Source organism: Hyla sarda, chromosome 7 (genome assembly GCF_029499605.1).
Source record: "Hyla sarda isolate aHylSar1 chromosome 7, aHylSar1.hap1, whole genome shotgun sequence".
Lineage (NCBI taxonomy): Eukaryota > Metazoa > Chordata > Amphibia > Anura > Hylidae > Hyla > Hyla sarda.
The window spans coordinates 225,855,081-225,882,508 of record NC_079195.1 but is presented as its reverse complement, the minus strand read 5'-3'; the positions used below and the strand labels follow the sequence as shown (position 1 = coordinate 225,882,508).

The following is a 27,428-nucleotide window of genomic DNA, read 5'->3' as shown; positions in this document are numbered from 1 at the left end:
AGTTGCTCCACTCATATAGGGTATTTCTTGAATATCCGGAGCTATAACTCGATCACCTGTGGAATGAAGCGTCCGTAGAATTTTATGTGAGCCAACTCTCCGCTGTTTTCTTAGTCAGGCTGAACGTCCTGGGGCTCGGCTCACATCATTTATTTAAGAACCTCCAAAAACCTAAGACTTTCATATTCTCCACATTCACATAACACCGCCTGAATTTATTATCAGAAATACCTGAGGTTAGACTTGCAGAAGAGATTCCGAGCAAGGTGAGATGAATAATAGAAACGCCAATGAAAGAATATAACAATATAAAGTGAGGAGTATATAATTCTTATACTGAAATGAAAAGATACATTTAATGTACTGGCTATTTATATTAGCAAAACAAATCCATCACTAGAGATCAGCGGTGACATCACTGAGAATACAGCCTATCCATCACTAGAGATCATCGGTGACATCACTGAGAATACAGCCTATCCATCTCTAGAGATCAGCAGTGACATCACTGAGAATACAGCCTATCCATTCACTAGAGATCAGCGGTGACATCACTGAGAATACAGCCTATCCATCACTAGAGATCAGCGGTGACATCACTGAGAATACAGCCTATCCATCACTAGAGATCAGCAGTGACATCACTGAGAATACAGCCTATCCATCTCTAGAGATCAGCGGTGACATCACTGAGAATACAGCCCATCCATCACTAGAGATCAGCGGTGACATCACTGAGAATACAGCTTATCCATCACTAGAGATCAGCGGTGACATCACTGAGAATACATCCTATCCATCACTAGAGATCAGCGGTGACATCACTGAGAATACAGCCTATCCATCTCTAGAGATCAGCAGTGACATCACTGAGAATACAGCCTATCCATCACTAGAGATCAGCGGTGACATCACTGAGAATACAGCCTATCCATCACTAGAGATCAGCGGTGACATCACTGAGAATACATCCTATCCATCACTAGAGATCAGCGGTGACATCACTGAGAATACATCCTATCCATCACTAGAGATCAGCGGTGACATCACTGAGAATACAGCCTATCCATTCACAAGAGATCACCGGTGACATCACTGAGAATACAGCCTATCCATCACTAGAGATCAGCGGTGACATCACTGAGAATACAGCCTATCCATCACTAGAGATCAGCGGTGACATCACAGAGAATACAGCCTATCCATCACTAGAGATCAGCGGTGACATCACTGAGAATACAGCCTATCCATCACTAGAGATCAGCAGTGACATCACAAAGAATACAGCCTATCCATTCACTAGAGATCAGCGGTGACATCACTGAGAATACAGCCTATCCATTCACTAGAGATCAGCAGTGACATCACTGAGAATACAGCCTATCCATCACTAGAGATCAGCGGTGACATCACTGAGAATACAGCCTATCCATCACTAGAGATCAGCAGTGACATCACTGAGAATACAGCCTATCCATCACTAGAGATCAGCGGTGACATCACTGAGCATACAGCCTATCCATCACTAGAGATCAGTGGTGACATCACTGAGAATACAGCCTATCCATCACTAGAGATCAGCAGTGACATCACTGAGAATACAGCCTATCCATCACTAGAGATCAGCGGTGACATCACTGAGAATACAGCCTATCCATCACTAGAGATCAGCGGTGACATCACTGAGAATAAAGCCTATCCATCACTAGAGATCAGCGGTGACATCACTGAGAATACAGCCTATCCATCACTAGAGATCAGTGGTGACATCACTGAGAATACAGCCTATCCATTCACTAGAGATCAGCGGTGACATCACTGAGAATACAGCCTATCTATCACTAGAGATCAGCGGCGACATCACTGAGAATAAAGCCTATCCATTCACTAGAGATCAGCGGTGACATCACTGAGAATACAGCCTATCCATCACTAGAGATCAGCGGTGACATCACTGAGAATACAGCCTATCCATCACTAGAGATCAGCGGTGACATCACTGAGAATACAACCTATCCATCACTAGAGATCAGCGGTGACATCACGGAGAATACAGCCTATCCATCACTAGAGATCAGCGGTGACATCACTGAGAATACAGCCTATCCATCACTAGAGATCAGCGGTGACATCACTGAGAATACAGCCTATCCATTCACTAGAGATCAGCGGTGACATCACTGAGAATACAGCCTATCCATCACTAGAGATCAGCAGTGACATCACTGAGAATACAGCCTATCCATTACTAGAGATCAGCGGTGACATCACTGAGAATACAACCTATCCATCACTAGAGATCAGCGGTGACATCACTGAGAATACAGCCTATCCATCACTAGAGATCAGCAGTGACATCACTGAGAATACAGCCTATCCATCACTAGAGATCAGCGGTGACATCACTGAGCATACAGCCTATCCATTACTAGAGATCAGCGGTGACATCACTGAGAATACAGCCTATCCATCACTAGAGATCAGCGGTGACATCACTGAGAATACAGCCTATCCATCACTAGAGATCAGCGGTGACATCACTGAGAATACATCCTATCCATCACTAGAGATCAGCAGTGACATCACTGAGAATACAGCCTATCCATCACTAGAGATCAGCGGTGACATCACTGAGAATACAGCCTATCCATCACTAGAGATCAGCGGTGACATCACTGAGAATACAGCCTATCATTCCGCTCTCTCTATTACACCATATATGAAATAGCAGTTTTTCTCTTATATAGTAACACAGCCATCTTCTTTGTCTTTCTTCTTACTAATCTTTCACTTCTTTTTCCTTATTTGCGGCCCTTGCAGAACAGACAGGATTGCTTAATTCAGCAGGTAGGGGACATTGCTCTAGTGTTCTCGTCATTCCACTATCCATCTCCCATATTTTGTAGACCCCCAGATCCTTTTCATTCCATATGACATGTTTAGTCCAATGGGTGTAATATCCCTTAGAATGTTTTTATACGGATCTTTGATGGGAGTTGGTGACTAGTATTAAAGGGGTATTCCAGGAAAAAACTTTTTCATATATATTATTGTTATATATATATATATATATATATATATATATATATATATATATATATATATATATATATCTCAACTGGCTCCAGAAAGTTAAACAGATTTGTAAATTACTTCTATTAAAAAAAACGTATTCCTTCCAGTAGTTATCAGCTGCTGAAGTTGAGTTGTTCTTTTCTGTCTGAAAACAGTGCTCTCTGCTGACACCTCTGTCTGTCTCAGGAACTGTCCAGAGCAGGAGCAAATACACGTATACACATATGTAAGTTTTTTACTGGAATACCCCTTTAATAACAATTCTTTATATAGGGCACACAGATTCTGTAGCACTGTACACTCAAATTGTATTCTGTGCATACCATCAAAGGGGGCGCTCTTGGGTCCTATTATAGTAGTGGTCTCCTCAGATAGGGCAGAGGACCATTGGGCACCCTCCACTCCATGCCTATATGTTGCACCTTCATACATAGTTCTTGGGGGAAATAGCATAAGAATTCAAGTTTCTCCAGTATTCTTTTAGCCCAGTCTTTCCCAACCAGGGTGCCTCCAGCTGTTGCAAAACTACAACTCCCAGCATGCCCGGACAGCCAACGGCTGTCCAGGCATGCTGGGAGTTGTAGTTTTGCAACAGCTGGAGGCACCCTGGATGGGAAACACTGTTTTAGCATTTTTTGCATTTTTTCTCTGGCATTTTTACCTTTTATGTGGAAATTGTAATTTTTGGTCCTTTGGCATTTTTTCTTTTTTTTTCTGTGTCCACCCCTTGTTTTTTTTAACTCTTTATTAACAAATAAGATGGAAAAACGCCAGAAAGAAGAAAAAAAAAAAAAACGCGGATACAAAACCTACATTGCTCCTAAATTTTTTAGAGTAGGGTCGCGTATTGTGTATATGCAGCATTTTTCACGCTGCGCAAAATCCACTGCATAGCGGTAAAATATGCTGTGTATTCTCCTATGAGCGGGAACACAGGGCTTCCCCACGGCAGTCCTGTGTGCGCTACAAGGTTTGGAGGCGGGGCCATTGTGCACACAGGGCTGCCATAGGGAAGCCCTGTGTGTCTGCTCATAGGAGAATACACCGCGGATTTACCGCTACACAAGCGGATTTTGCACAGCGTGATATATACTCCGTCTACGTGTGACCTTACCCTTATAGGGGTGTGCAGCAAAAACTAACTTATCCCCTAGGGAATGCTAATCAGACTACTGGGATCTCCTGCATGGTGCTCCGGCTACCCTCATACACGAAGAGGGGGTCCGCACGCACCCTCCATGCATCTATATGGGAGAGCCGAAGCGCCGTACTCAGTATCTCCGACTCTACAATAGAGATACATGGAGGGCGCATGCTGACCCCCGCTCCATGCAGGAGTAGAGCGGGAGCGCCATGGAGGAGATCTCGGGGGCTCCCAGCAATCAGACCCCCCTTGATCAGCTACTTATGCCCTATACTGTAGATAAGTTAGTTTTCGTTGCACAACCCCTTTAAAGGGGTACTCCACTTAAAAACATTTTTTTTCCTTTTTAAATCAACTGGTGCCAGCAAGTTAACCAGATTTGTAAATTACTTCTATTAAAAAATCTTAATTCTTCCAGTACTTATCAGCTGTTCTATGCTCCACAGGAAGTTCTTTTCTTTTTGAATTTCTTTTCTGCCTGACCACAAGTTCTCTCTACTGACATCTCTGTCCATTTTAGCAACTGTCCAGAGTAGGAGCAAATCCCCACAGCAAATCTCTCCTGCTCTGTACAGTTCCTAAAATGGACAGAGGTGTCAGCAGAGAGAAAGGAAATTCAAAAGGAAAAGAACTTCCTGTGGATTACACAGCAGCTGATAAGTACTGGAAGGATTAAGATTTTTTTAATAGAAGTAATTTACAAATCTGTTTAACTTTCTGGCACCAGTTGATTAAAAAAAATAGTTTTCCAGGTGAGTACCCCTTTAATGGTGTTTTTTTTTTTCTTTCCCATTGACTTCAATGGGAGGGAAACGCAAAAAGATTTCAGTAAAAAAAAAAAAAAAATCCATATTCTCAACAGGCTGTGATTCTGAAAAACTGCCACGGAACCCAAAAATTCCAAAAACCCCCAAAAAGGAGTGATAAAACAGCAAAGCCAAAAACGGCAAGTGGGTATTGCATTTCATAAATCCCTATTGGCTTGCAGGTAATATCTGGCCGTGGCGTTTTTATTAATGCATTTTCTTTTACGCATTTTTGATGGGGAAAAAAAAAAATTTAAACGTGGCCTAATGGTGCTCAGCAATGGGGTTTGCTCCCGTTAAAAGTGGCAGATCTGGACTTGCGTGACGGTGTCAGCCCTCTTGCCGCGCGCCTCCTCCGATACGAAGTTCGCTCCGTAGAGTAAATTACTTCAGTGCCGCCGGTAATGTGCTGCTGACTCCATATTTCCTATAAGATGGTTATGGAGCCGAGCCGGGACATCCTGCATCAAACGACGCAGAAAAAAGTCTCCCCCCCCCCCCCCCCACCGGTTATGAATAAGTTATAGTCGCGAGATGTAAGTGCGGCCTCGCCTGATTACAGGAAGCTCTTGGTGGAACGGCAGATAAAAGAGCCGCGCTGGGTCTCGCGCGCATTAAAGTTTATGGGTTGTAATTCCCGTAAGGGACCCTCTCAGCCCAGACCGAGTGTGAGATCGCACCGAGCGTCTCGCAGGTTCCTCGTCTTTTATGCACACTTGTACGGGAAGGTTCTGCATCATTGTAGCTTTCTAAGGATCCTAGAAGGATATGGGAGCAGGAAATGGGTGCCGCGCAATAAGGCGTCCATCATCTTTATTTAATGCTTCTTTAGAGTCTAGTGATAGAATGAGGCATTAATGGAATGACTTAGTAAAAAAAAAATCAGTGGGTGCCTCCAGCTGTTGCAAAACTACAACTCCTAGCATACCCGGACAGCCTTTGGCTGTCCGGGCATGCTAGGAGTTGTAGTTTTGCTACAACTGGAGGCACCCTGGTTGGAAAATACTGGCCAAAGGCTGTACAGTCATGCTAGGAGTTGTAGTTTTGCTACAGCTGGAGGCACCCTGGTTGGAAAATACTGGCCAAAGGCTGTACAGTCATGATAGGAGTTGTAGTTTTGCAACAGCTGGAGGCACCCTGGCTGTTTGGTTGGAAAACAATGGTCAAAAGCTGTCTGGGCATGCTGGGAGTTGTAGTTGTGCAACATCTGGAGGCACCCTGGTTGGGAAACACAGATCTGCATGTACGGATCCATTCTGCAAATGAGGACATTATCCATTTTTCTAAAATGATTTCAGCCTGCAGAGATCCTGAGAAGGAAAATTGATACTAGAAGTACATTGGAAAATCTATAACAGAATTATATTCCCCTATTGGCCAAGTTCATTCTTTCAATGGAGCCACCCAAACAATAATAGCTTATCAGAGCCATACAAGCAATGCCAGCTTGCAGAGATCCTTGGAAAATTCCAGTTTGCAGAGATCCTGGAAAAATTCCAGCTTGCAGAGATTCTGAGAAGAAAAATTTATACTAAAAGTGCATTGGAAAAATGTCTAACAGGAGTATATTTTTTGTAAAACGGAAATATTTCTATATAAATTGACAATGGTGTCATTGAACAGGAGTTTGCTGTACTTCCATGGGAAAACAGTATGTCATGTTATGGACACATTGGGACATGGCAGAGAATTACTGCTAGCAGAGATCCTGAGATGATTCCATCTTGCAGAGATCCTGAGAAGATTTCAGCTTGCAGAGATCCTGAGAAGATTCCAGCTTGCCGAGATCCTGAGAAGATTTCAGCTTGCCGAGATCCTGAGAAGATTTCAGCTTGCAGAGATCCTGAGAAGATTTCAGCTTGCAGAGATCCTGAGAAGATTTCAGCTTGCAGAGATCCTGAGAAGATTCCAGTTTGTAGAGATCCTGAGAGGATTCAGCTTGCAGAGATCCTGAGAAAATTCAGCTTGCAGAGATCCTGAGAAGATTACAGCTTGTAGTGATCCTGAGAAGATTCAACTTGCAGAGATCCAGAGAAGATTTCAGCTTGCAGAGATCCTAGGAAGATTCCAGCTTGAAGAGGTCCAGGGAAGATTCCAGCTTGCATAGATCCTGAGAGGATTTCAGCTTGCAGAGGTTCTGGGAAGAAAAATTGATACTAAAATTGCATTGAAAAATGTATAATTTTTTAATGGAAATGACTTCCCCTATTGGCTGAATTAATTTTTTCAATAGATGAATTTCACTGGTGGTAAAATCTCTGCACGCTGACAATGAACAAGAGTTTGGTTTACTTCCATGGGATAACAATCTGTGTCATGTAATGGACATATTGGTACGTGGTTGGTTAGAGTCGCATTATTTTTATCAGCGCCATGCATGCAATGACAGCTTGCAGAGATCCTGAGAAGATTCCAGCTTTCACAGATTCTGAGAATAAAAATTGATACTAAAAGTCCATTGGAAAAATGTCTAATAGAATGTTTTTTTTTGTTTTTTTTCTACAAATGGATTTTATTTCAAAAAGAGAATTGAATTCCCCCAAGTTCATCTTTTCAATGGATCAAAACAAATCGTATGCCGCAAAATCCACAACACCTCTAGATTCAGACTTCCTTATTAAAGTTAATTGGGAAAATCCGCAATCAATCCTCAGCCGATCTGCTGCCTCGTTTTTCTCAGTTCATCACAAGGGATAATAAAAATTTCTGCAAATCTTGAGTCATGTGTGTAAAGCGTTATCTCATTACGATGATGTGAGGATCCCAGACGCCATTGCGGAGCCGCTCTCCATCCTACAGTACGGCATCCAGTCCATATCTCGTTATATATGAGCCATTGCCTCTGACAAACGATGATTTTTCTCGCCACTCTGCGAATGATCATGTTGCTTAGATGCTTAATTGGATAAAACATTGCGCTAATTATTAAGACCGTCTCTGCGTGCGCCTTAGGGCGAAATATTGTCGATGGTTGAAAAATAAGATTGAAATGGTGACGAGCGTGGCGGTGGCGCGGTACCGACAGCTCATTTAATGATATTTACGAGCTCACTTAAGTTCTATTTCATAATTAAATAAGAGACTAAGATGCCATAATTTGCCGTCATTACTTACCCATTTCATTATTCCGGAGCAGCGCTCACATTTACTAGCAGACGTCTATGGAAAGAGGATTGTGGTCACATTTACGTCTTCTGCGTTGTGTGCAAATGCGTTTGACACCTTGAACTCCTGCGTCTCGCCTGTTTAAGAGCCAATTAGTGTTTCTTACAAGAAACGGTGGGTTTAAGTGCTGTAGGATAGAAATGCCATCCGATTTCCATTCAATTCTGCAGCTTGTTGGCTGTGACGGCAATAGAAAGAATTTCTTTGATTTCAGCAAATAAAGACTTTTTCAATTTTTCTGTATCAATTTCCAATGTCATTGAACAGGAGGTTTACTTCCATGGCATAACAATCTGTCATGTGAGGGAAACATTGGTACATGTCTTGTTACAGTCACAGAATTGTTATCAGAGCCCTTCAGAGATCATGAGAAGATTCCAGCTTGTGGAGATCATGAGAAGATTCCAGACTGCGGAGATCCTGAGAAGATTCCAGCTTGCAGAGATGCTGAGAAGATTCCAGCTTGCAGAGATCCTGAGAAGATTCCACCTTGCAGAGATCCTGAGAAGATTCCACCTTGCAGAGATCCTGAGAAGATTCCACCTTGCAGAGATCCTGAGAAGATTCTGGACTGCAGAGATCCTGAGAAGATTGCAGCTTTCAGAGATCCTGAGAAGATTCCAGACTGCAGAGATCATGAGAAGATTTCAGCTTGTGATGATCCTGAGAAGATTTCAGCTTGTGATGATCCTGAGAAGATTTCAGCTTGTGATGATCCTGAGAAGATTTCAGCTTGCAGAGATCCTGAGAAGATTTCAGCTTGTGATGATCCTGAGAAGGTTTCGGCTTGTGATGATCCTGAAAAGATTTCAGACTGCGAACATCCTGAGAAGATTTCAGCTTTTGATGATCCTGAGCAGATTCCAGACTGCAGAGATCCTGAGAGGATTTCAGTTTGCAGAGGTCCTGAGAAGATTCCAGACTGCGGAGATCCTAAGAAGATTCCAGACTGTGGAGATCCTGAGAAGATTTCAGTTTGCAGAGATCCTGAGAAGATTTCAGACTGCGGAGATCCTGAAAAGATTCCAGACTGCGGAGATCCTGAGAAGATTCCAGACTGCCGAGATCCTGAGAAGATTCCAGACTGCGGAGATCCTGAGAAGATTTTAGCTTGCAGAGATCCTGAGAAGATTCCAGACTGCAGAGATCCTGAGAAGATTCCAGAATGCGGAGATCCTGCAAAGATTTCAGCTTGCAGCGATCCTGAGAAGATTTCAGATTATATTTTTTTTCTAAAACTGGAAATTTCCCATGCTCCGGACTCTTGCGATTTCTGAGTGTCTGAGTTTTGTACCCCAGACTTCTCCCTTTTCTTACAGGGCACTTTTACCCTTTTGGTCACCTTTGTGCTCACCCTCGTCCCTCTCTGTTCCCTTCCTCGCCTGATCCCAGTGTTGTGTCTCTTCGATAGGCCATGGTTTTAGTCATTGGCTATATCTAGTTGTTAGACAGCCGGACTCCACCTCTTCCTCTGGTCCAGAGATGTCTCCCCAGCTTCATTGGATGACTGGTTTAAATCAATCCCTTGCATGTTACTGATCACTTACCCTTGATCCTGATCATGGCCTTGTTCTTGGATTTCGCTCTTGTCTTAGCCTTTAGTTTAGTCTACTGGTTCCAGTGATTCTACTCTTGCTATTGACTCCTTTGTCACCCTGCTTCCTGCTCCACAATGACCTATGTTCTCAACTTCACCATTTCTTTCTTTCCCTTGGCGCCAATCATTCACCATTTTTGGGGAATTCAACTAGGAGAATCCATACATCCTTGCAGAAGTCAAGAGTAAAGATCGGGGAGACTCTGTGTCTCCATAATGATTTTGGCAAAGAGGACCCCTTCTCTGGTGAGAAGCATAGCACCTAGCAGCTGTGGGGTAACTTTAAAATGCTGGGACCCAATGGCAAAACTGGCCCCTAGATCTAATGCTTTATTTATAGCACTTGTCTATCACTACAGGAATCCCTTAGGCTAGGTTCAGACTACGGAATTTCCACCTGCAATTCTGCTTTGAAATTGCAGGCGGAAATTCCGCTTGCTAAAATGTACTGTATAGTGAATGGGTTTCCAGTTCACAAATTCACACTTCGGAATTTGTGAACGGAAAATCCGCTTGGAAATTTCTGCCTGAAGAAAGGGGTTTGCGTTTTCTTCAGGCAGAAATCCGCGCGGAACACATTTGTAGTCTATTGGAGACTGTAGTGTCCGCGCAGTCCTAGCGCCGACTGATTCAGTCAGCGCTGGCTGCACTCGGAATCTCCGGGTGGAAATTTTCTGCCTGGAGTTTCCGTAGTCTGAACCTAGCCTTATAGTTGCTCCCATGCTTGCAGTCAATGAAGAAAGTTCTGATTCTCCCATCCTACTCACGGGTAGAGAATGAGTGATTGTCAGTGACCAACGTTAAGCATATCCATAAGAGGCAAGATGTCCATATCTTTGTGGGGTTCATCTATTGATCTTGTCATGACAGCTAGAGCCGGCACAATACTTAAAGCGTACCCGTGCGGTACATTTAAAAAAAATATATCACTCAGTACCTAATCCTGACCATGTACATCAAATTTTTATGTGTCTAGCACCTTTATTTATTTTTTTATTACACTTTTAATTTAGCTCACTATTCTTAATTCCTCTCAAAGGGAGGGGGCGTGGGAAGGGGGCGTGGCCTCACTGTGCAGGTCTCCGCCCCCTCCCTCAGTATGCTGTCTGCTCACATCTCCCCTAGCATTAGCAAAACTACAACTCCCAGCTTGTCCTCACTGACAGCAGCGAGACACAAGATGACAGTGGGAGGAGTTTTCCCTGCGCTCACAGCTGTCAATCAAGGAAGTGTGTCCATGACATAGGTGATGACTCATGGACACAGCAGGACTGGTATGTGTCCAAGCAGGCGGGGGGGGGGGGGGGGGCAGTTGTTTGAATGGCTTTTTCTATATGAAATACTGAAATTTTTTTAATGAAAGCAATTACAAAACCTATTGGTTATACATGCTTTACAACATATCAAAAGTTTTTGTATCTGACAGTGCCCATTTAAGACTCCACAGCAGGGGCAACGCAATATACAAAGTGCCAGTTTTCTAGATACATGTTACACAAGTATTAGGCTAGTGTTTCCCAAGCAGTGTTCCTCCAGCTGTTGCAAAACTTCCAGCATGCTCAGACAGTCAAAGGCATCATATGTGGGGTGACAACCCTAACGGTGCCCATTACAGTATCCATGAAACCTGGCACCTTTCTTGGATCATGAATGGGATTGTTCTGGAGAAGTGTTTCCCAACCAGTGTGTCTCCAGCTGTTGCAAAAGTACAACTCCCAGCATGCTCGAACAACCATAGGTATTAGATGGTGGGGGTGAAAACACTTATGGTGCCCATTATAGTGCCCATAAAACCTGGCACCTTCCTTGGATCATGAACATCATTCAAATCTTCATTGTTCTGAAGCAGTGTTTCTCAACCAGTGTGCCTCCAGCTGTTGCAAAACTACAACTCCCAGCATGCTCGGACAGCCGTTGGCTGTCCGAGCATGCTGGGAGTTGTAGTTTTGCAACAGCTGGAGGCACACTGGCTGGGAAACACTGCTCTAGGCTATCAGCAATAATACAATGTAACTGTGATCAAATGGGGAAGGGGGGCACTGTATTTTGCATTCAGTTCTCGTCTTTTTAGAACTTTCTTTTTCTGGTTTGTAGAACTTTTTGGGAGAAACTATTTCTGTCCTGCAAATTTTCAGAGCTATTATAACAGGAAGCTCGATGCCCGGCTAATCACAAGTCATTTTAGAAGATGTAACACTTCGCCAATATATTCAGTTCCTTCCCTGGTACTTGCCGCACGGCAAATGTCAATCACTTTGCCTTTTCTCGTAATTTTCGGAGCTTCTCAGTAACGACCTTACATAGCCGGCTGCGAAATTTTAAAGGGAGACTACCCCGAAATATTAAAACCCCCAAGAACCATTATATATACACTGCTCAAAAAAATAAAGAGAGCACTAAGATAACACATCCTAGATCTGAATGAACTAATCGTATGAAATACTTTCGTCTTTACCTAGTTGAATGAGCTGACAACAAAATCACACAAAAATTATCAATGGAAATCAAATGTATGAACCCCTGGAGGTCTGGATATGAATTCACACTCAAAATCACAGTGGAAAACCCCACTACAGGCTGATCCAACTTTATGTAATGTCTTTAAAGGGGTTATCCAGGAAAAAAACTTTTTTTTATATATCAACTGGCTGCAGAAAGTTAAACAGATTTGTAAATTACTTCTATTAAAAAATATTAATCCTTTCAGTACTTATGAGCTTCTGAAGTTAAGGTTGTTCTTTTCTGTCTAAGTGCTCTCTGATGACACGTGTCTCGGGAAACGTCCAGTTTAGAAGCAAATCCCCATAGCAAACCTCTTCTAAACTGGGCGTTTCCCGAGACACGTGTCATCAGAGAGCACTTAGACAGAAAAGAACAACCTTAACTTCAGAAGCTCATAAGTACTGAAAGGATTAAGATTTTTTAATAGATGTAATTTACAAATCTGTTTAACTTTCTGGAGCCAGTTGATATATATAAAAAAAAGTTTTTTCCTGGATAACCCCTTTAAAAAAAGTCACAATGAGGCTCAGTAGTGTGTGTGGTCTCCACTAAATAAATTGACAACTGGGTGTGGCCACTCTCCAATCAGTCAGTCAGACTTTAGATGTAGGGATTCTAAAGCTAACTTATTCTTGGCAAATTTTGACCTAAAAAAAACACCCATAAAAAGTCTGTCACCTTTTTCTGCACCCCAGAGATGTAGTTTTTGTGGCTTATTTTGCCTTTGCGTTTTTTCCCTTTCATTTTTAATTACAAGTCATGGGACGCATTCATCATGTGACTAAAGGCTTTCTATTATAGAATGGGGGGGCACCCAAAAGCCCCCCAATTCTTTTTTTCTCCCATAGAAGTCTAAAGGTGCATTCCCACCTGGCGTATTTTGCTGCGTATTTGCTGCTCCGTATTTTCCTACCCATTGACTTCAATGGGAAAATAAAATATGCAGCAGCAAATACGCCAGGTTGGGACGTACCCTAAGAGAGAAGAAACGCCATAGTCTTAGAGTGAAAAAAACAAAACAAAAGGAAAACGCTAACTGGGCTTGGTGTTTCCTATTTACCTATTAATTACCAACTAACATCTGCCCAAAAAAGAAACGCCATTTGGCAAATTCTGCATTTTACTGGGATGTTTTTTCCCCCCAATTAAAAAAAATTAATATATAGAAACATAGCCTAATGGTAACAGCCGGTTGTCAATTAATTTACACATTTCCTGGAGGAATAACAGAGGAACAACACTGTGTCCTAAAAAAAAAGAGTAAAAAAGTATTTTAGAATTATTTAGTTTTCCATGTAAATATTTCTCCGGTCAGACTTGTGGTGCGGGGTCTTCTTCAGTCTTCTGTAGTGGACGTGTCTGTTCAGCGCACGTGTGTGTCTCCTTTAATGACTTCCTCCATCATTATAGATGATGCGGATAACCCCTGATAAATTGCCCTACATGTTAATCACTTCACAGGGATGTATGGGGACCGCTTACCCAATGTAAATGACTCAATGAGCCTGCGGTCTTGCTCGGTTCTATTTGCAGACGTGTTCGTCTATAATATAATTATTACAGTACTTTAGTCATTTTGTGACTTGCAGGCTTCAGAATAATATCCATCAGCTTGGACCGGCTCCAACTTTGCAATATAGCTTTGAACCTTAAATTGATTCTCGCTTCTCCCCCAGACTATGGAAATAATGCGCAGACTTCACAAGAAGCCACAATCTCATTCCCTTACTAGTGCATTAGAGTCAGGAGAGAGAGGGATAGGCGCAAGATGGAAGGGTGCAGGCCGGACCCTGAATGTGAGAGAGAGATATGAGATAGATAGATAGATAGATAGATAGATAGAAAGATAGATATGAGATAGATAGATAGATAGATAGATATGAGAGAGAGATATGAGATAGATAGATAGATAGATAGAAAGATAGATATGAGATAGATAGATAGATAGATATGAGAGAGAGATATGAGATAGATAGATAGATAGATAGAAAGATAGATAGATATGAGATAGATAGATAGATAGATATGAGATAGATAGATATGAGAAAGATAGATAGATAGATATGAGATAGATAGATATGAGATAGATAGATAGATATGAGATATATATAGATATGAGATAGATAGATATGAGAGAGAGAGAGATATGAGATAGATAGATAGATAGATATGAGAGACAGAGAGAAATGAGATAGATAGATATGAGATAGATAGATATTAGATAGATAGATAGATATGAGATAGATAGATAGATATGAGATAGATATGAGATAGATAGATATGAAATAGATATGAGATAGATAGATACGAGATAAATAGATATATATGCGATAGATAGATATGAGATAGATAGATAGATATGAGATAGATAGATAGATAGATATGCGATCGATAGATAGATGTGCAATAGATAGATATGAGATAGATAGATATTAGATAGGTCGATAGATATGAGATAGATAGATATGAGATAAATAGATATATATGCGATAGATAGATAGATAGATAGATATGAGATAGATAGATATGAGATAGATAGATATGAGATAGATAGATATGAGATAAATAGATAGATAGATAGATATGAGATAGATAGATAGATATGAGATAGATAGATATGAGATAGATAGATAGATATCAGATTAGTTTTGCAACAGCTGGAGACACACTGTTCGAAAAACATTGAGATAGATTGAAGCTCAGTAAAAAATCATCTATTTATCTAAGACTCTGTTCACATCCGATAAAGCCTATTAAAGAAATAAAAGCAGACGCTGATTGACTGTTATGGTCACATAGAACCTTCTTACTATTAGACAGTTTATTCGTGTTGCCCCTACTGAGCGCTGTCATCTTCTCTCCATACATTGCATCCCTCCATTTCTCACTGACTATTCCAGAGATCAGTTGCGATAGTCTGATTGTTCCGTATATTATATAATTGCATTATACTCACCTTCTGTATCTTTTTCACCCACAGCCTACTCAACGCCCAGCACTTCCCCCGCAAACCGATTTGTCAGTGTTGGACCACGAGATACAAGCTTTGTAAATATCCCTCAACAGACTCAGGTACGGGTCTTATCTAGATTTGAATGATTATTTTTATATCTAAAACATTTATAGATAGATGACACAATATCGAGGCCTGTGTTTCCCGACCAGGTATGGTTTCCAATGATGGAACACTGTAGAATTGTCTACCTGTTGGAGGCACGTAGGAGTTAAAGCAATGTGTATTTATAATCTGGCAACCAGCTTTATTGTTTGGGCTACCGGATTGGTGCCAGAATCTATATCTGTTGGTAGCCAAACTTCTTGGTCGTGAAATTTGTGGGGTTTATTTGACAAGCCAAACTTTTTGGTTGAGAATTGGGTATGGCTTAGTAAGGAGACATCAAAACAAGCACTGAAGGGTAAGCACCAGCCCGACAGTCCCGTGTCTTCATGAGGGTCAGCACTAAGGTGTCCAAAAGGATGAAAAAGGGTTGACCCAAATGGGTTGACCCAAAAAAAAAAAAAACATCTTACCTCCAAAGGATAGGGGATAAGATGTCTGACCGCTCACCCTGCGGCACCCGGCATTCGTTAAGAGTGTCGGGTGCAGCGCGGGAGGCTCGTGACGTCATGGCCACGCCCCACTCGTGAGGTCATGGCCACACCCCTCAATGCAAGTCTATGAGAGGGGGCGTGGCGGATGTCACACCCCCTCCCATAGACTTGCATTGAGGGGGTTTGGCCGTGATGTCACAAGCAGGCATGACGTGACGTCACGAGCCTCCACTCGAAGTTCGCTCCGTGCACCGGATGTCTGGGGTGCCACAGCCAAAATCACGAGGGGCCCCAGCAGCGGGACCCCCACGATCAGACATCTTATCCCCTATCCTTTGGGTAGAGGATAAGATGTCTAGGGGCAGAGTACCCCTTTAGGGCAAGTGGTGCGTATCCCTAAGCTTTAATCTATCACTTTACCCAGAGGATTGGTATTCGCACTTGTTTTACCTTTTAACCCTAAGAAAACCAAGCTTCACTTCCGTTCATTTTCGAGGATATTGTATCTAGAAGTTTCAGCTCACAGTCTTTGAAGTCACCAAGAGTTGAACTGAAACCTCAGCAGAGAAGAATGGCTCGATAAGACTTAAGTGGCTAAATTAAACAGTAGTTGAAAGGTAATGGAGGAATCGAGCTACTCAAGGTCAGGATGGGTGTCACCGAGAAGTAAAGCCATGTAGGAAGATAGCTGCAGGGCTTAAAAAATGTGTTCTCAGGCTCCTAAGGTGAATTAAAGATTCAGGAGCAAGTCGGCTAATGAGATCGTGAACTTTCCTATCTACAGTCTGAAAAAAATAGGCAAAACCCCCATGAACAAGCAAGTTTGTGTTGACCACATTCGGTGAGTCCTACAATGTAGGTGTGAGTGTAGAGGTCTCCCAGGTCAGTGGGCCAAAAACAGATCTAAAGAACCAGTATGAAGGTCAGGTCATTGTTTAGTAATAACATGGCTGCCCTTGATGATAAGTATTACGGGTCATGAAGTTGGTTTCCACTCTAGTTGGCCAAATGGACAAGGTTCCTCCCAAAAGTTCTGACTTGTATTTCGCTCATCCATGAAATGTCCTTGATTTTGAGGTTCTCTCCATCCATGATATTGCTGGTCATCAGTTCCTTCGAACTCTGGTTTATGAAGTTTGTTTCCACTCTAGTTGACCAAATGGACAAGGTTCCTCTAGAAAGTTCTAACTTCTATTTCGCTCATCCATGACATGTCCTTGCTTTGTGAGGCTAGGTTCACATAGGTGCGGCATCCGGCACAGTTTCCCTCCGCTGTACACTGGAGGGAAAACTGATGCTAGAATTGATCCCATTCATTTGAATGGGACAGTTCACAGTCATCCAGTTTCACAATTTTGACACCAGATGGTTGGACAAGCCGCAGGGCACGGACAGGGGAACATAGCTTGCTGCGTTCCCCTGTTGGTTGCCCAGAAACAATGGATGCCGGACACCATACAACTGATCACAAGTTGTCATCAGTTGTGGCATCAGTTGCGTCGAGATTTAGGCTCAGTTCACCTATGCTGGATGCCGGACATATATGAACCCAGCCTAAAAAGGTCTCCATCCATCATATTGCTGGTCATCAGTTCCCTCCAACTCTTTGGGTCATGAAGTTGGTTTCCACTCTAGTTGACCATATGGACAAGGTTTCTCCAACAAATTCTGACTTCTGTTTGGCTCCTCCATGACATGTCCTTTTTTTAGGTTGTCTCCATCCATATTGCTAGTCATCGGTTCTATTACTCATCATTTAATAGATTCCCTACATAAAATATCCAAAAATACCTTACACCTTCATTGCCCGGCCCCTCTTCTGGATATATATATATAGTGACAGGTGGGCCTGGGTCATTTGGAGCATAGGATTTAATCCCGGCCTTTATGAACATTAATCAGAGCTGCCGTTCGCTATTCCTTCCATGGAAAAAAACAAAATGTCATCTATAAACAGCAACAGAACAGCGCTACAAAGTGTAAAATCAGAATGAGTGATGTTGACACCCTTGACGGACAGGCACAGAGCGTCTTGAAGACACGGTCATGTGATCTCCAAAGAGTCAACAGACATTCACTGTAAATAAGATGGAAACAAAGGAATATAGAATAATTAATTTTTTCCCGTTATTGCGCAATAGTGGTGGCAGCGGCAAGTAATAAGTTGTAAAAAAAAATAGTATCAACAGGATGGACAAGACTCAGCCTGAAGATTGGAAGGTCCTTATAATGAGAGCTATTAAAGAGGAACTCCGGAGAAATAAATTGTTTTTAAATCAACTGGTGCCAGAAAGTTATACAGATTTGTAAATTACTTCTATTTAAAAATCTTAATCCTTCCAGTACTTATCAGCTGCTGTATGCTCCACAGGAAGCTGTGTAGTTCTTTTAAGTCTGACCACAGGAGCAAATCCCCAAAGCAAACCTCTTCTGCTCTGGACAGTTCCTGACATAGACAGAGGTGGCAGCAGAGAGCACTGTGGTCAGAATGGAAAGAACTACACAACTTCCTGTGGAGCATACAGCAGCTGATAAGTACTGGAAGGTTTAAGATTTTTAAATAGAAGTAATTTACAAATCTGTAGAACTTTTAATGTATATATGTTATGTATATATACAAAAGTCCAAGGAATCACAGCACCAGACAGGCGCAGGATCTTGTGCATAAGCTGGAGTCTTTTATTTTATCCCATACAAAATTGCAACGTTTCAGCAGCAGTAGACTTTGTATGGGATAAAATAAAAGACTCCAGCTTTTGCACATTTAGGGTGCATTCCCACGTGGCGTATTTTGCTGCGTATTTGCTGCGTATTTTCCTACCCATCAACTTCAACAGAGAGAATAAAATACGCAGCAGCAAATACGCCGTGTGGGAATGTACCCTTAAACTTTTGATTTCTTGGACTTTTGTATTTGCACCTAGGTTGTCCACCTGGCTGAACACTTGCACAGAGGCTTCCACCTGATGCTGTCTTTATCCTTTTCCATATATACATATATATATATATATATATATATATATATATGTATCATATATACTTGAGTATAAGCCGAGTTTTTCAGCACGATTTTTCATGCTGAAAACGCCCCCCCCCCCCCCCCCGCTTATACTCGAGTGAACTTTCCGCCTGTCAATCCCTTTCAGTGGTCTTTAACCTGCGGACCTCCAGATGTTGCAAAACTACAACTCCCAGCATGCCCGAACAGCCATCGGGCATGTTTAAGACCACTGCCGGGCCTTCATGATCATCCAGACCCCCCCCTTTAGTTTTCTACTCACCTCCCCTCGTTGGGAAGGAAGAGTGAGCTGGTCCGGCCCATCTATGCTGCAGGGACCGTCTGGTGGGGAGGGTTAGTCTTTCCGGGCTGTCCATCTTCACCGGGAGACCCTCTTCACCGCTCCGGGCCCGGCCCCGGACTAGTGACGTTGCCTTGACAACGACGCACAGGGACGTCCCTGCGCATGAAAGTCCCTTTGCGTCGTTGTCAAGGCAACGTCACTAGTCCGGGGCCGGGCCTGGAGCGGTGAAGAGGGTCTCCCGGTGAAGATGGACAGCCTGGAACGACTAACCCTCCCCACCGGACGGTCCCTGCAGCATAGATGGGCCGGACCAGCTCACTCTTCCTTCCCACCGAGGGGAGGTGAGTAACAAACTAAAGGGGGGGGGGGGTCTGGATGATGACGAAGGCCGCAGTGGTCTTCTACCTGCCGACCTCCAGATGTTTCAAAACTACAACTCCCAGCATGCCCGGACAGCCGATGGCTGGGAGTTGTAGTTTTGCAACGTCTGGAGGGCCACAGGTTGAAGACCACTGATTGAAGGGATTGACAGGCGGTGATGATGAAGGGGAGAATGATGACGGGGTCTGGATGATGACAGGGTGATGATGATGGGGTCTGGATGATGACGGGGTGATGATGATGGGGTCTGGATGATGACGGGAGGTGATGATGATGGGGTCTGGATGATGACGGGGTGATGATGATGGGGTCTGGATGATGACAGGGTGATGATGATGGGGTCCGGATGATGACGGGGTGATGATGATTGGGTCTGGATGATGACAGGGTGATGATGATGGGGTCTGGATGATGACTGGGTGTTAATAACAAGGGTCTGGATGATGACAGGACGTGATGATGAAGAGGGGATGATGACGGGGGTCTGGACGATGACAGGGGGGGATGATGACGGGGGTCTGGATGATTACATGGGGGGATCATGTATTTCCCACCCTAGGCTTATAGTCGAGTCAATAACTTTTCCTGGGTTTTTGGGCCTCGGCTTATATTCGGGTCGGCTTATACTCGAGTATATACGGTATATCAGGTTAATATCTATCAGAGCGGGCAGTAAAACAATTGTTACAAGGGAGAAATGGAAAGAAACACGTCCAGATGATGCAAATGAATAAAATATAGCGTTTAGTTCCGTGGCGCTATTTTATATTTATTTTTTTATGCACGCATTATTATGTGTTTACTCTGCAGAGCGTTTCACATACTATAATCTGCTGGATTTACTTTATTTTTATATATATTTATATTTTTTTATCTATAGATATATATATATTTCCCATCAGCATTCAGTCAGCGCTCCGCTCCGCGCTGACTGCAGACGTTCTCCTTCTGGCCTGTTTGCTGTTATTTTTCTTTTTTACGCTCTCGCTTTTTGCTGCTCGTCTGTCATTTATGGACGGACAACATCTCTGTTGTTTCTATTTTTAACCGAGCGGCGATTCGCACTATTTCAAGAATGGCCGAACTCGACACCGGCTCAGCGCGTGACATAATGCCACAGGTGTGCAACCCAAAACCTCCATAGATCATTGGGTGCAGAATCCGCCAGACATCACTTGTCCATCCTGTTTTTCACCCTGTAAAAGTGCCCATCTCCGACAAGACCTGAGGCAGATATGGCGTCAGCCTGCGCGGTATTCAGATGAGCTCAGGAAATCGGTTCTAGGAGGGTTAATATGCCATCTGACCCAATACCTGTCACAACTGAGTGTTTGTTACAGTTGTATCCTGTTTACACACGTCGACAGCACACATCTCTCTCCAGTCCTAATTACAGTTAATCAGTCTAGAGCAGTGTTTCCCAACCAGTGTGCCTCCGGCTGTTGCAAAACTACAACTCCCAGCATGCCCGAACAGCCTTAGGCCAGTGTTTCCCAACCAGGGTGCCTCCAGCTGTTGCAAAACTACAACTCCCAGCATGCCTGGACAGTCTTTGTCAAATGTTTCTCATAAAGGGTGCCTCCAGCTGTTGTTAAACTACAACTCCCAGCATGCCCAGACAGCCTTAGGCCAGTGTTTCTCATAAAGGGTGACATTAGCTGTTGCAAAACTACAACTCCCAACATGCCTGGATAGTCTTTGTCAAATGTTTCTCATAAAGGGTGCCTCCGGCTGTTGCAAGACTACAACTCCCAGCATGCCCGGACAGCCTTAGGCCAGTGTTTCCCAACCAGTACATCTCCATCTGTTGCAAAACTACAACTCCCAGCATACCTGGACAGTCTTTGTCAAGTGTTTCTCATAAAGGGTGCCTCCAGCTGTTGCAAAACTACAACTCCCAGCATGCCCGGACAGCCTTAGGCCAGTATTTCCCAATCAGTGTGTCTCCAGTTGTTGTAAAACTACAAGTTCCAGAATGCCCTGACAGCCTAAGGACCATGTTTCCCAACCAGTGTGTCTCTGGCTATTGCAAAACTACAATTCCCCGCATGCCTGGACAGCCAACGGCTGCAAAACTACAACTCCCAGCATGCCCAGACAGCCTTAGGACCTTGTTTCCCAACCAGTGCGCTTCTGGCTATTGAAAAACTACAACTCCCAGCATGCCCAGACAGCCTTAGGACCGTGTTTTACAACCAGGGTGCCTCTGGCTATTGCAAAACTACAACTCCCAGCATGCCCAGACAGCCTTAGGACCGTGTTTCCCAACCAGTGTGCCTCTGGCTATTGAAAAACTACAACTCCCAGCATGCCCAGACAGCCTTAGGACCATTTTTCCCAACCAGGGTGCCTCTGGCTATTGCAAAACTACAACTCCCAGCATGCCCAGACAGCCGTTGGCTGTCTGGGCATGCTGGGAGTTGTAGTTTTAAAATAGCTGGAGGCAAACACTCTGGAGTCTAGGCAGTTTTGCTCACAAAGGATAGTCTAGACTGGGTACTGTAACAAACCCTCTCCCGTATGTAGTGATCTCTATATAGGATTTTAACTTTAGACTGTATACAAGAGTGTTCCTATTAACTGACAGCAAGCAGAGATTTTGTAAATCATGAGAAGTCAATACACAAAGTACCTCAGAATGTTAGATACGGTTATCAGATACAGTTTTTTTGCCGCCATTTGCAAGCGTCTTAGCCTCTTCAGACCCATTTAGCGCCCAGTCACACCTCCGTAACGGATAGCGGTGTATCAGATTAGCGCACGATGTTACTGCATCAGGCTGTCAGGTCGATATATTGACCCGTCTGTCAGAGCGGCCGGTATAGTAATTGTTACAAGGGAGAAATGGAAAGAAACACGTCCAGATGATGCGAATGAATAAAATATAGCGTTTAGTTCCGTGGCGCTATTTTTTTTTATGTACGCATCATTATGTGTTTACTCTGCAGAGCGTTTCGCATACGTTAATCTGCCGGATTTACATTATTTATGGCCGGGGCTGGATGCTGTTTGGGAGTCTGGGTGAAATCATCGATCGGGCCCAGGTGATCCAGACCTGACTGCGGTTTTGTAGCTTCCCCCCCCCCCCCCCCCTGTCGGCCGCGCGCGCCGCTTCAGACTTCCATCAAATCGCATTTGTTTGACTGGCAGCTCAGGACTCATCCTGCCAATATCATCGATTCGTCTCTTGTCTTCCCAGAGATGCTGAGAGAAACATTAATTACCCACAAGCAGGTTTTGCAGAATTTAGTGCCACTCCTGATTATAGCGTAAATTCCGGCCTTATGGGGGCGCCATAGTGACATAGGCATCATCAGGCACTGGTGACTACAGCTACCCCTGCGCCTAAGGATACATACTGTATATATACATGTCATGGGCAAAGGGGGTAAAGACCCTCAAATGTTTATCCCGCTCCAGGCAGGACTGGTGCAAGGATTTTTGCCACCCTATGCAAAAGATAATTGTACTGCCCTTTGACACACCCCACCTTACTACTGGGGTGATACACTGTAACAAACCTCCTCCCCATGTAATCTCCTTACTACTGGGGTGACACACTGTAACAAACCTCCTCCCCATGTAATCTCCTTACTACTGGGGTGACACACTGTAACAAACCTCCTCCTCATGTAATCTCCTTACTACTGGGGTGACACACTGTAACAAACCTCCTCCCCATGTAATCTCCTTACCACTGGGGTGACACACTGTAACAAACCTCCTCCTCATGTAATCTCCTTACTACTGGGGTGACACACTGTAACAAACCTCCTCCTCATGTCATCTCCTTACTACTGGGGTGACACACTGTAACAAACCTCCTCCTCATGTAATCTCCTTACCGCTGGGGTGACACACTGTAACAAACCTCCTCCTCATGTAATCTCCTTACTACTGGGGTGACACACTGTAACAAACCTCCTCCTCATGTAATCTCCTTACTACTGGGGTGACACACTGTAACAAACCTCCTCCCCATGTAATCTCCTTACTACTGGGGTGACACACTGTAACAAACCTCCTCCCCATGTAATCTCCTTACTACTGGGGTGACACACTGTAACAAACCTCCTCCTCATGTAATCACATTACTACTGGGGTGACACACTGTAACAAACCTCCTCCTCATGTAATCTCCTTACCACTGGGGTGACACACTGTAACAAACCTCCTCCCCATGTAATCTCCTTACCACTGGGGTGACACACTGTAGCAAACCTCCTCCTCATGTAATCTCCTTACTACTGGGGTGACACACTGTAACAAACCTCCTCCTCATGTCATCTCCTTACTACTGGGGTGACACACTGTAACAAACCTCCTCCTCATGTAATCTCCTTACCGCTGGGGTGACACACTGTAACAAACCTCCTCCTAATGTAATCTCCTTACTACTGGGGTGACACACTGTAACAAACCTCCTCCTCATGTAATCTCCTTACTACTGGGGTGACACACTGTAACAAACCTCCTCCTCATGTAAACTCCTTACTACTGGGGTGACACACTGTAACAAACCTCCTCCTCATGTAATCTCCTTACTGCTGGGGTGACACACTGTAACAAACCTCCTCCTCATGTAATCTCCTTACTACTGGGGTGACACACTGTAACAAACCACCTCCTCGTGTAATCTCCTTACTACTGGGGTGACAATGATACCAGAAGTGCATCAGTTGTGCAGCATCCAGCAATCATTGTTTCTGATCACCCTAAAGGGGAACTCAGCAAGATGTGTTCCCCGGCCTGTGACTTTCCAGCAGGTATAACCATTCAGGTGATTGTGAACTGTCCCATTGAAATGAATGGGATCAGTTGTGCTATCAGTTTCCATCCGGTGCACGCCGGAGGGAAATGCCGCCGGACGCCTAATATATGTAAAGGAAGCCTTAAAGTGGCTAAAGGGGTACTCCGGTGAAAAACTATTTATTATAAATCAACTGGTGCCAGAAAGCTATACAGATTTGTAAATGACTTCTAGTAAAAATCGTAATCCTTCCAGTACTTATCAGCTGCTGTATGTTTCAGAGGAAGTTCATTTCTTTTTGAATTTCCTTTCTGTCTGACCACAGTGCTCTCTGCTGACACCTCTGTCCATGTCAGGAACTGTCTGGAGCAGGAGAGGTTTGCTATGGGAATTTCCACCTACTCCAGTTCCTGACATGGACAGAGGTGTCAGCAGAGAGCACTGTGGTCAGACAGAAAGGAAACTAAAAAAAGAAAAGAACTTCCTCTTTGGTATACAGCAGCTGAGAAGTACTGGAAGGATTAAGATTTTTAAATAGAAGTAATTTACAAATCTGTTTAACTTTTTTTTATTAAAAAAATTGTTTTCCATCGAAGTACCCCTTTAAACATCCTGTCGCCAGACCAAATTCATGGTTAAGTATTATTATTAGGGCAGTATTATGCATGCTCTATAAAGCAGTATTATATATACACTATATTCTACTGTGTACACAGTATGCATGATATAGCAGTATTATGCGTGCACTTGATTTAAATAAATTAATCTATTTTAGGGGTACTCCGGTGGAAAACTTTTTATTTATTTATTTTAAATCAACTAGTGCCAGAAAGATAAACAGATTTGTAAATTGCTTCTATAAAAAAAAAAAAATCTTAATCCTTCCAGTACTTATTAGCTGCTAAATACTACAGAGGAAATTCTTTTCTTTTTGAAACACAGTGCTCTCTGCTGACATCTCTGTCCATTTTAAGAACTGTCCAGAGTAGGAGAAAGTCCCCATAGTAAACATATGCTGCTCTGGACAGTTCCTAAAATGGACAGAGATGTCAGCAGAGAGCACTGTGCTTGTGATGTCAGCAGAGAGCTCTGTGTTCCAAAAAGAAAAGAATTTCCTCTGTAGTATTCAGCAGCTGATAAGTACTGGAAGGATTAAGATTTTTTAATAGAAATAATTTACAAATCTATTGATTTAGAAGAAAAAAAAAAAAGTTTTCCACCAGAGTACCCCTTTAAATTAGATAGGGGGAGGGGCTTCTTTTATTTATTGATTTTTGTTTTTTAAATTAGAATTTTTTAGTATCAGTAAAACCTTAGAACTTCATTATACATCTGATATCGATCTTGTCGAGCCTTTCCGGGCGCCGTCTCTTACCTGTTATATTGAAGCCTTTTTCCAGAGGAGCCTTTTTATTTTGAATTTTTTTGTCATTTTCAGGGCTTGAAAATTTCGATGTCGAGCCGTAAAATGTCTGAGAAAGCTCCGCGGGGTCTCACATTCCATTGTTGGCGCATGGAAACCATGTTTGACAACGGAGGAACATTGAGATTACATGCAAATTAGACTCGGCCATAAGCCCCTGCGTGTTGTGTCTGGTGCGGGTCTTTTCACCAGGAGTCTCCAATAGAGCAGCGAAGAAATACGCCCCCTGTGTCTAATCCAACAGATAAATCCCTATGGGAGGGGGGGGCATGAATACGTCCTTGTTGTTTTGGAGACCATATGGATATAGTGAAGGCCAACTCTATTTCCCTGTGCCAGTACCTGGTGCAGTGTTTCCAAACCAGCATGCCTCCAGCTGTTGCAAAACTACAACTCTCAGCATGCCCGGACAGCCGTTGGCTGTCCGGGCATGCTGGGAGTTGTAGTTTTGCAACAGCTGGAGGCACACTGATTGGGAAAAACTAGTCTAATGCTGTCTTGGCATGCTGGGAGTTGTAGTTTTGCAACAGCTGGAGGCACACTGATTGGGAAAGACTAGTCTAATGCGGTCTTGGCATGCTGGGAGTTGTAGTTTTGCAACAGCTGGAGGCACACTGATTGGGAAAGACTAGTCTAATGCGGTCTTGGCATGCTGGGAGTAGTAGTTTTGCAACAGCTGGAGGCACACTGATTGGGAAAGACTTGTCTAATGCTGTCCGGCCATGCTGGGAGTTGTAGTTTTGCAACAGCTGAAGGCACACTGATTGGGAAAGACTAGTCTAATGCTGTCTTGGCATGCTGGGAGTTGTAATTTTGCAACAGCTGGAGGCACACTGATTGGGAAAGACTGGTCTAATGCTGTCTTGGCATCCTGGGAGTTGTAGTTTTGCAACAGCTGGAGGCACACTGATTGGGAAAGACTGGTCTAATGCTGTCTTGGCATCCTGGGAGTTGTAGTTTTGCAACAGCTGGAGGCACACTGATTGGGAAAGACTTGTCTAATGCTGTCCGGCCATGCTGGGAGTTGTAGTTTTGCAACAGCTGAAGGCACACTGATTGGGAAAGACTAGTCTAATGCTGTCTTGGCATGCTGGGAGTTGTAATTTTGCAACAGCTGGAGGCACACTGATTGGGAAAGACTGGTCTAATGCTGTCTTGGCATCCTGGGAGTTGTAGTTTTGCAACAGCTGGAGGCACACTGATTGGGAAAGACTGGTCTAATGCTGTCTTGGCATCCTGGGAGTTGTAGTTTTGCAACAGCTGGAGGAACACTGATTGGGAAAGACTAGTCTAATGCTGTCTTGGCATGCTGGGAGTTGTACTTTTGCAACAGATGGAGGTACACTGATTGGGAAAGACTAGTCTAATGCTCTCTTGGCATGCTTGGAGTTGTAGTTTTGCAACAGCTGGAGGCACACTGATTGGGAAAGACTAGTCTAATGCTGTCTTGGCATGCAGGGAGTTGTAGTTTTGCAACAGCTGGAGGCACACTGTTTAGGAAAGACTAGTCTAATGCTGTCTTGGCATGCTTGGAGTTGTAGTTTTGCAACAGCTGGAGGCACACTGATTGGGAAAGACTAGTCTAATGCTGTCTTGGCATGCTGGGAGTTGTAGTTTTGCAACAGCTGGAGGCACCATGGTTGGGAAACACTGACCTGGTGTGTTTCTAGTGCTGAGCTATGAGCCAGTAGGACGTCTCTACACTGCTGCTCCCTTCTTACTAAGATGGAA

The 27,428-nt window shown here is 43.6% G+C and overlaps 1 protein-coding gene across 16 annotated transcripts in view; it reads left to right on the top strand.

The window, feature by feature from the left end:
* The window catches only part of NFIA (nuclear factor I A), a 581,540-nt gene that overhangs the window by 523,181 nt on the left and 30,931 nt on the right, over window positions 1-27,428 (top strand). For 10 of the 16 annotated variants that reach the window (XM_056532915.1, XM_056532922.1, XM_056532928.1 and 7 more), the window contains 2 exons: window positions 2,821-2,847; window positions 15,270-15,361. In XM_056532915.1, the coding sequence (XP_056388890.1) occupies window positions 2,821-2,847; window positions 15,270-15,361 (119 nt within the window). The remainder of the gene's footprint in view (window positions 1-2,820; window positions 2,848-15,269; window positions 15,362-27,428) is intronic. The other 6 variants (XM_056532924.1, XM_056532929.1, XM_056532927.1 and 3 more) reach the window with 1 other exon arrangement.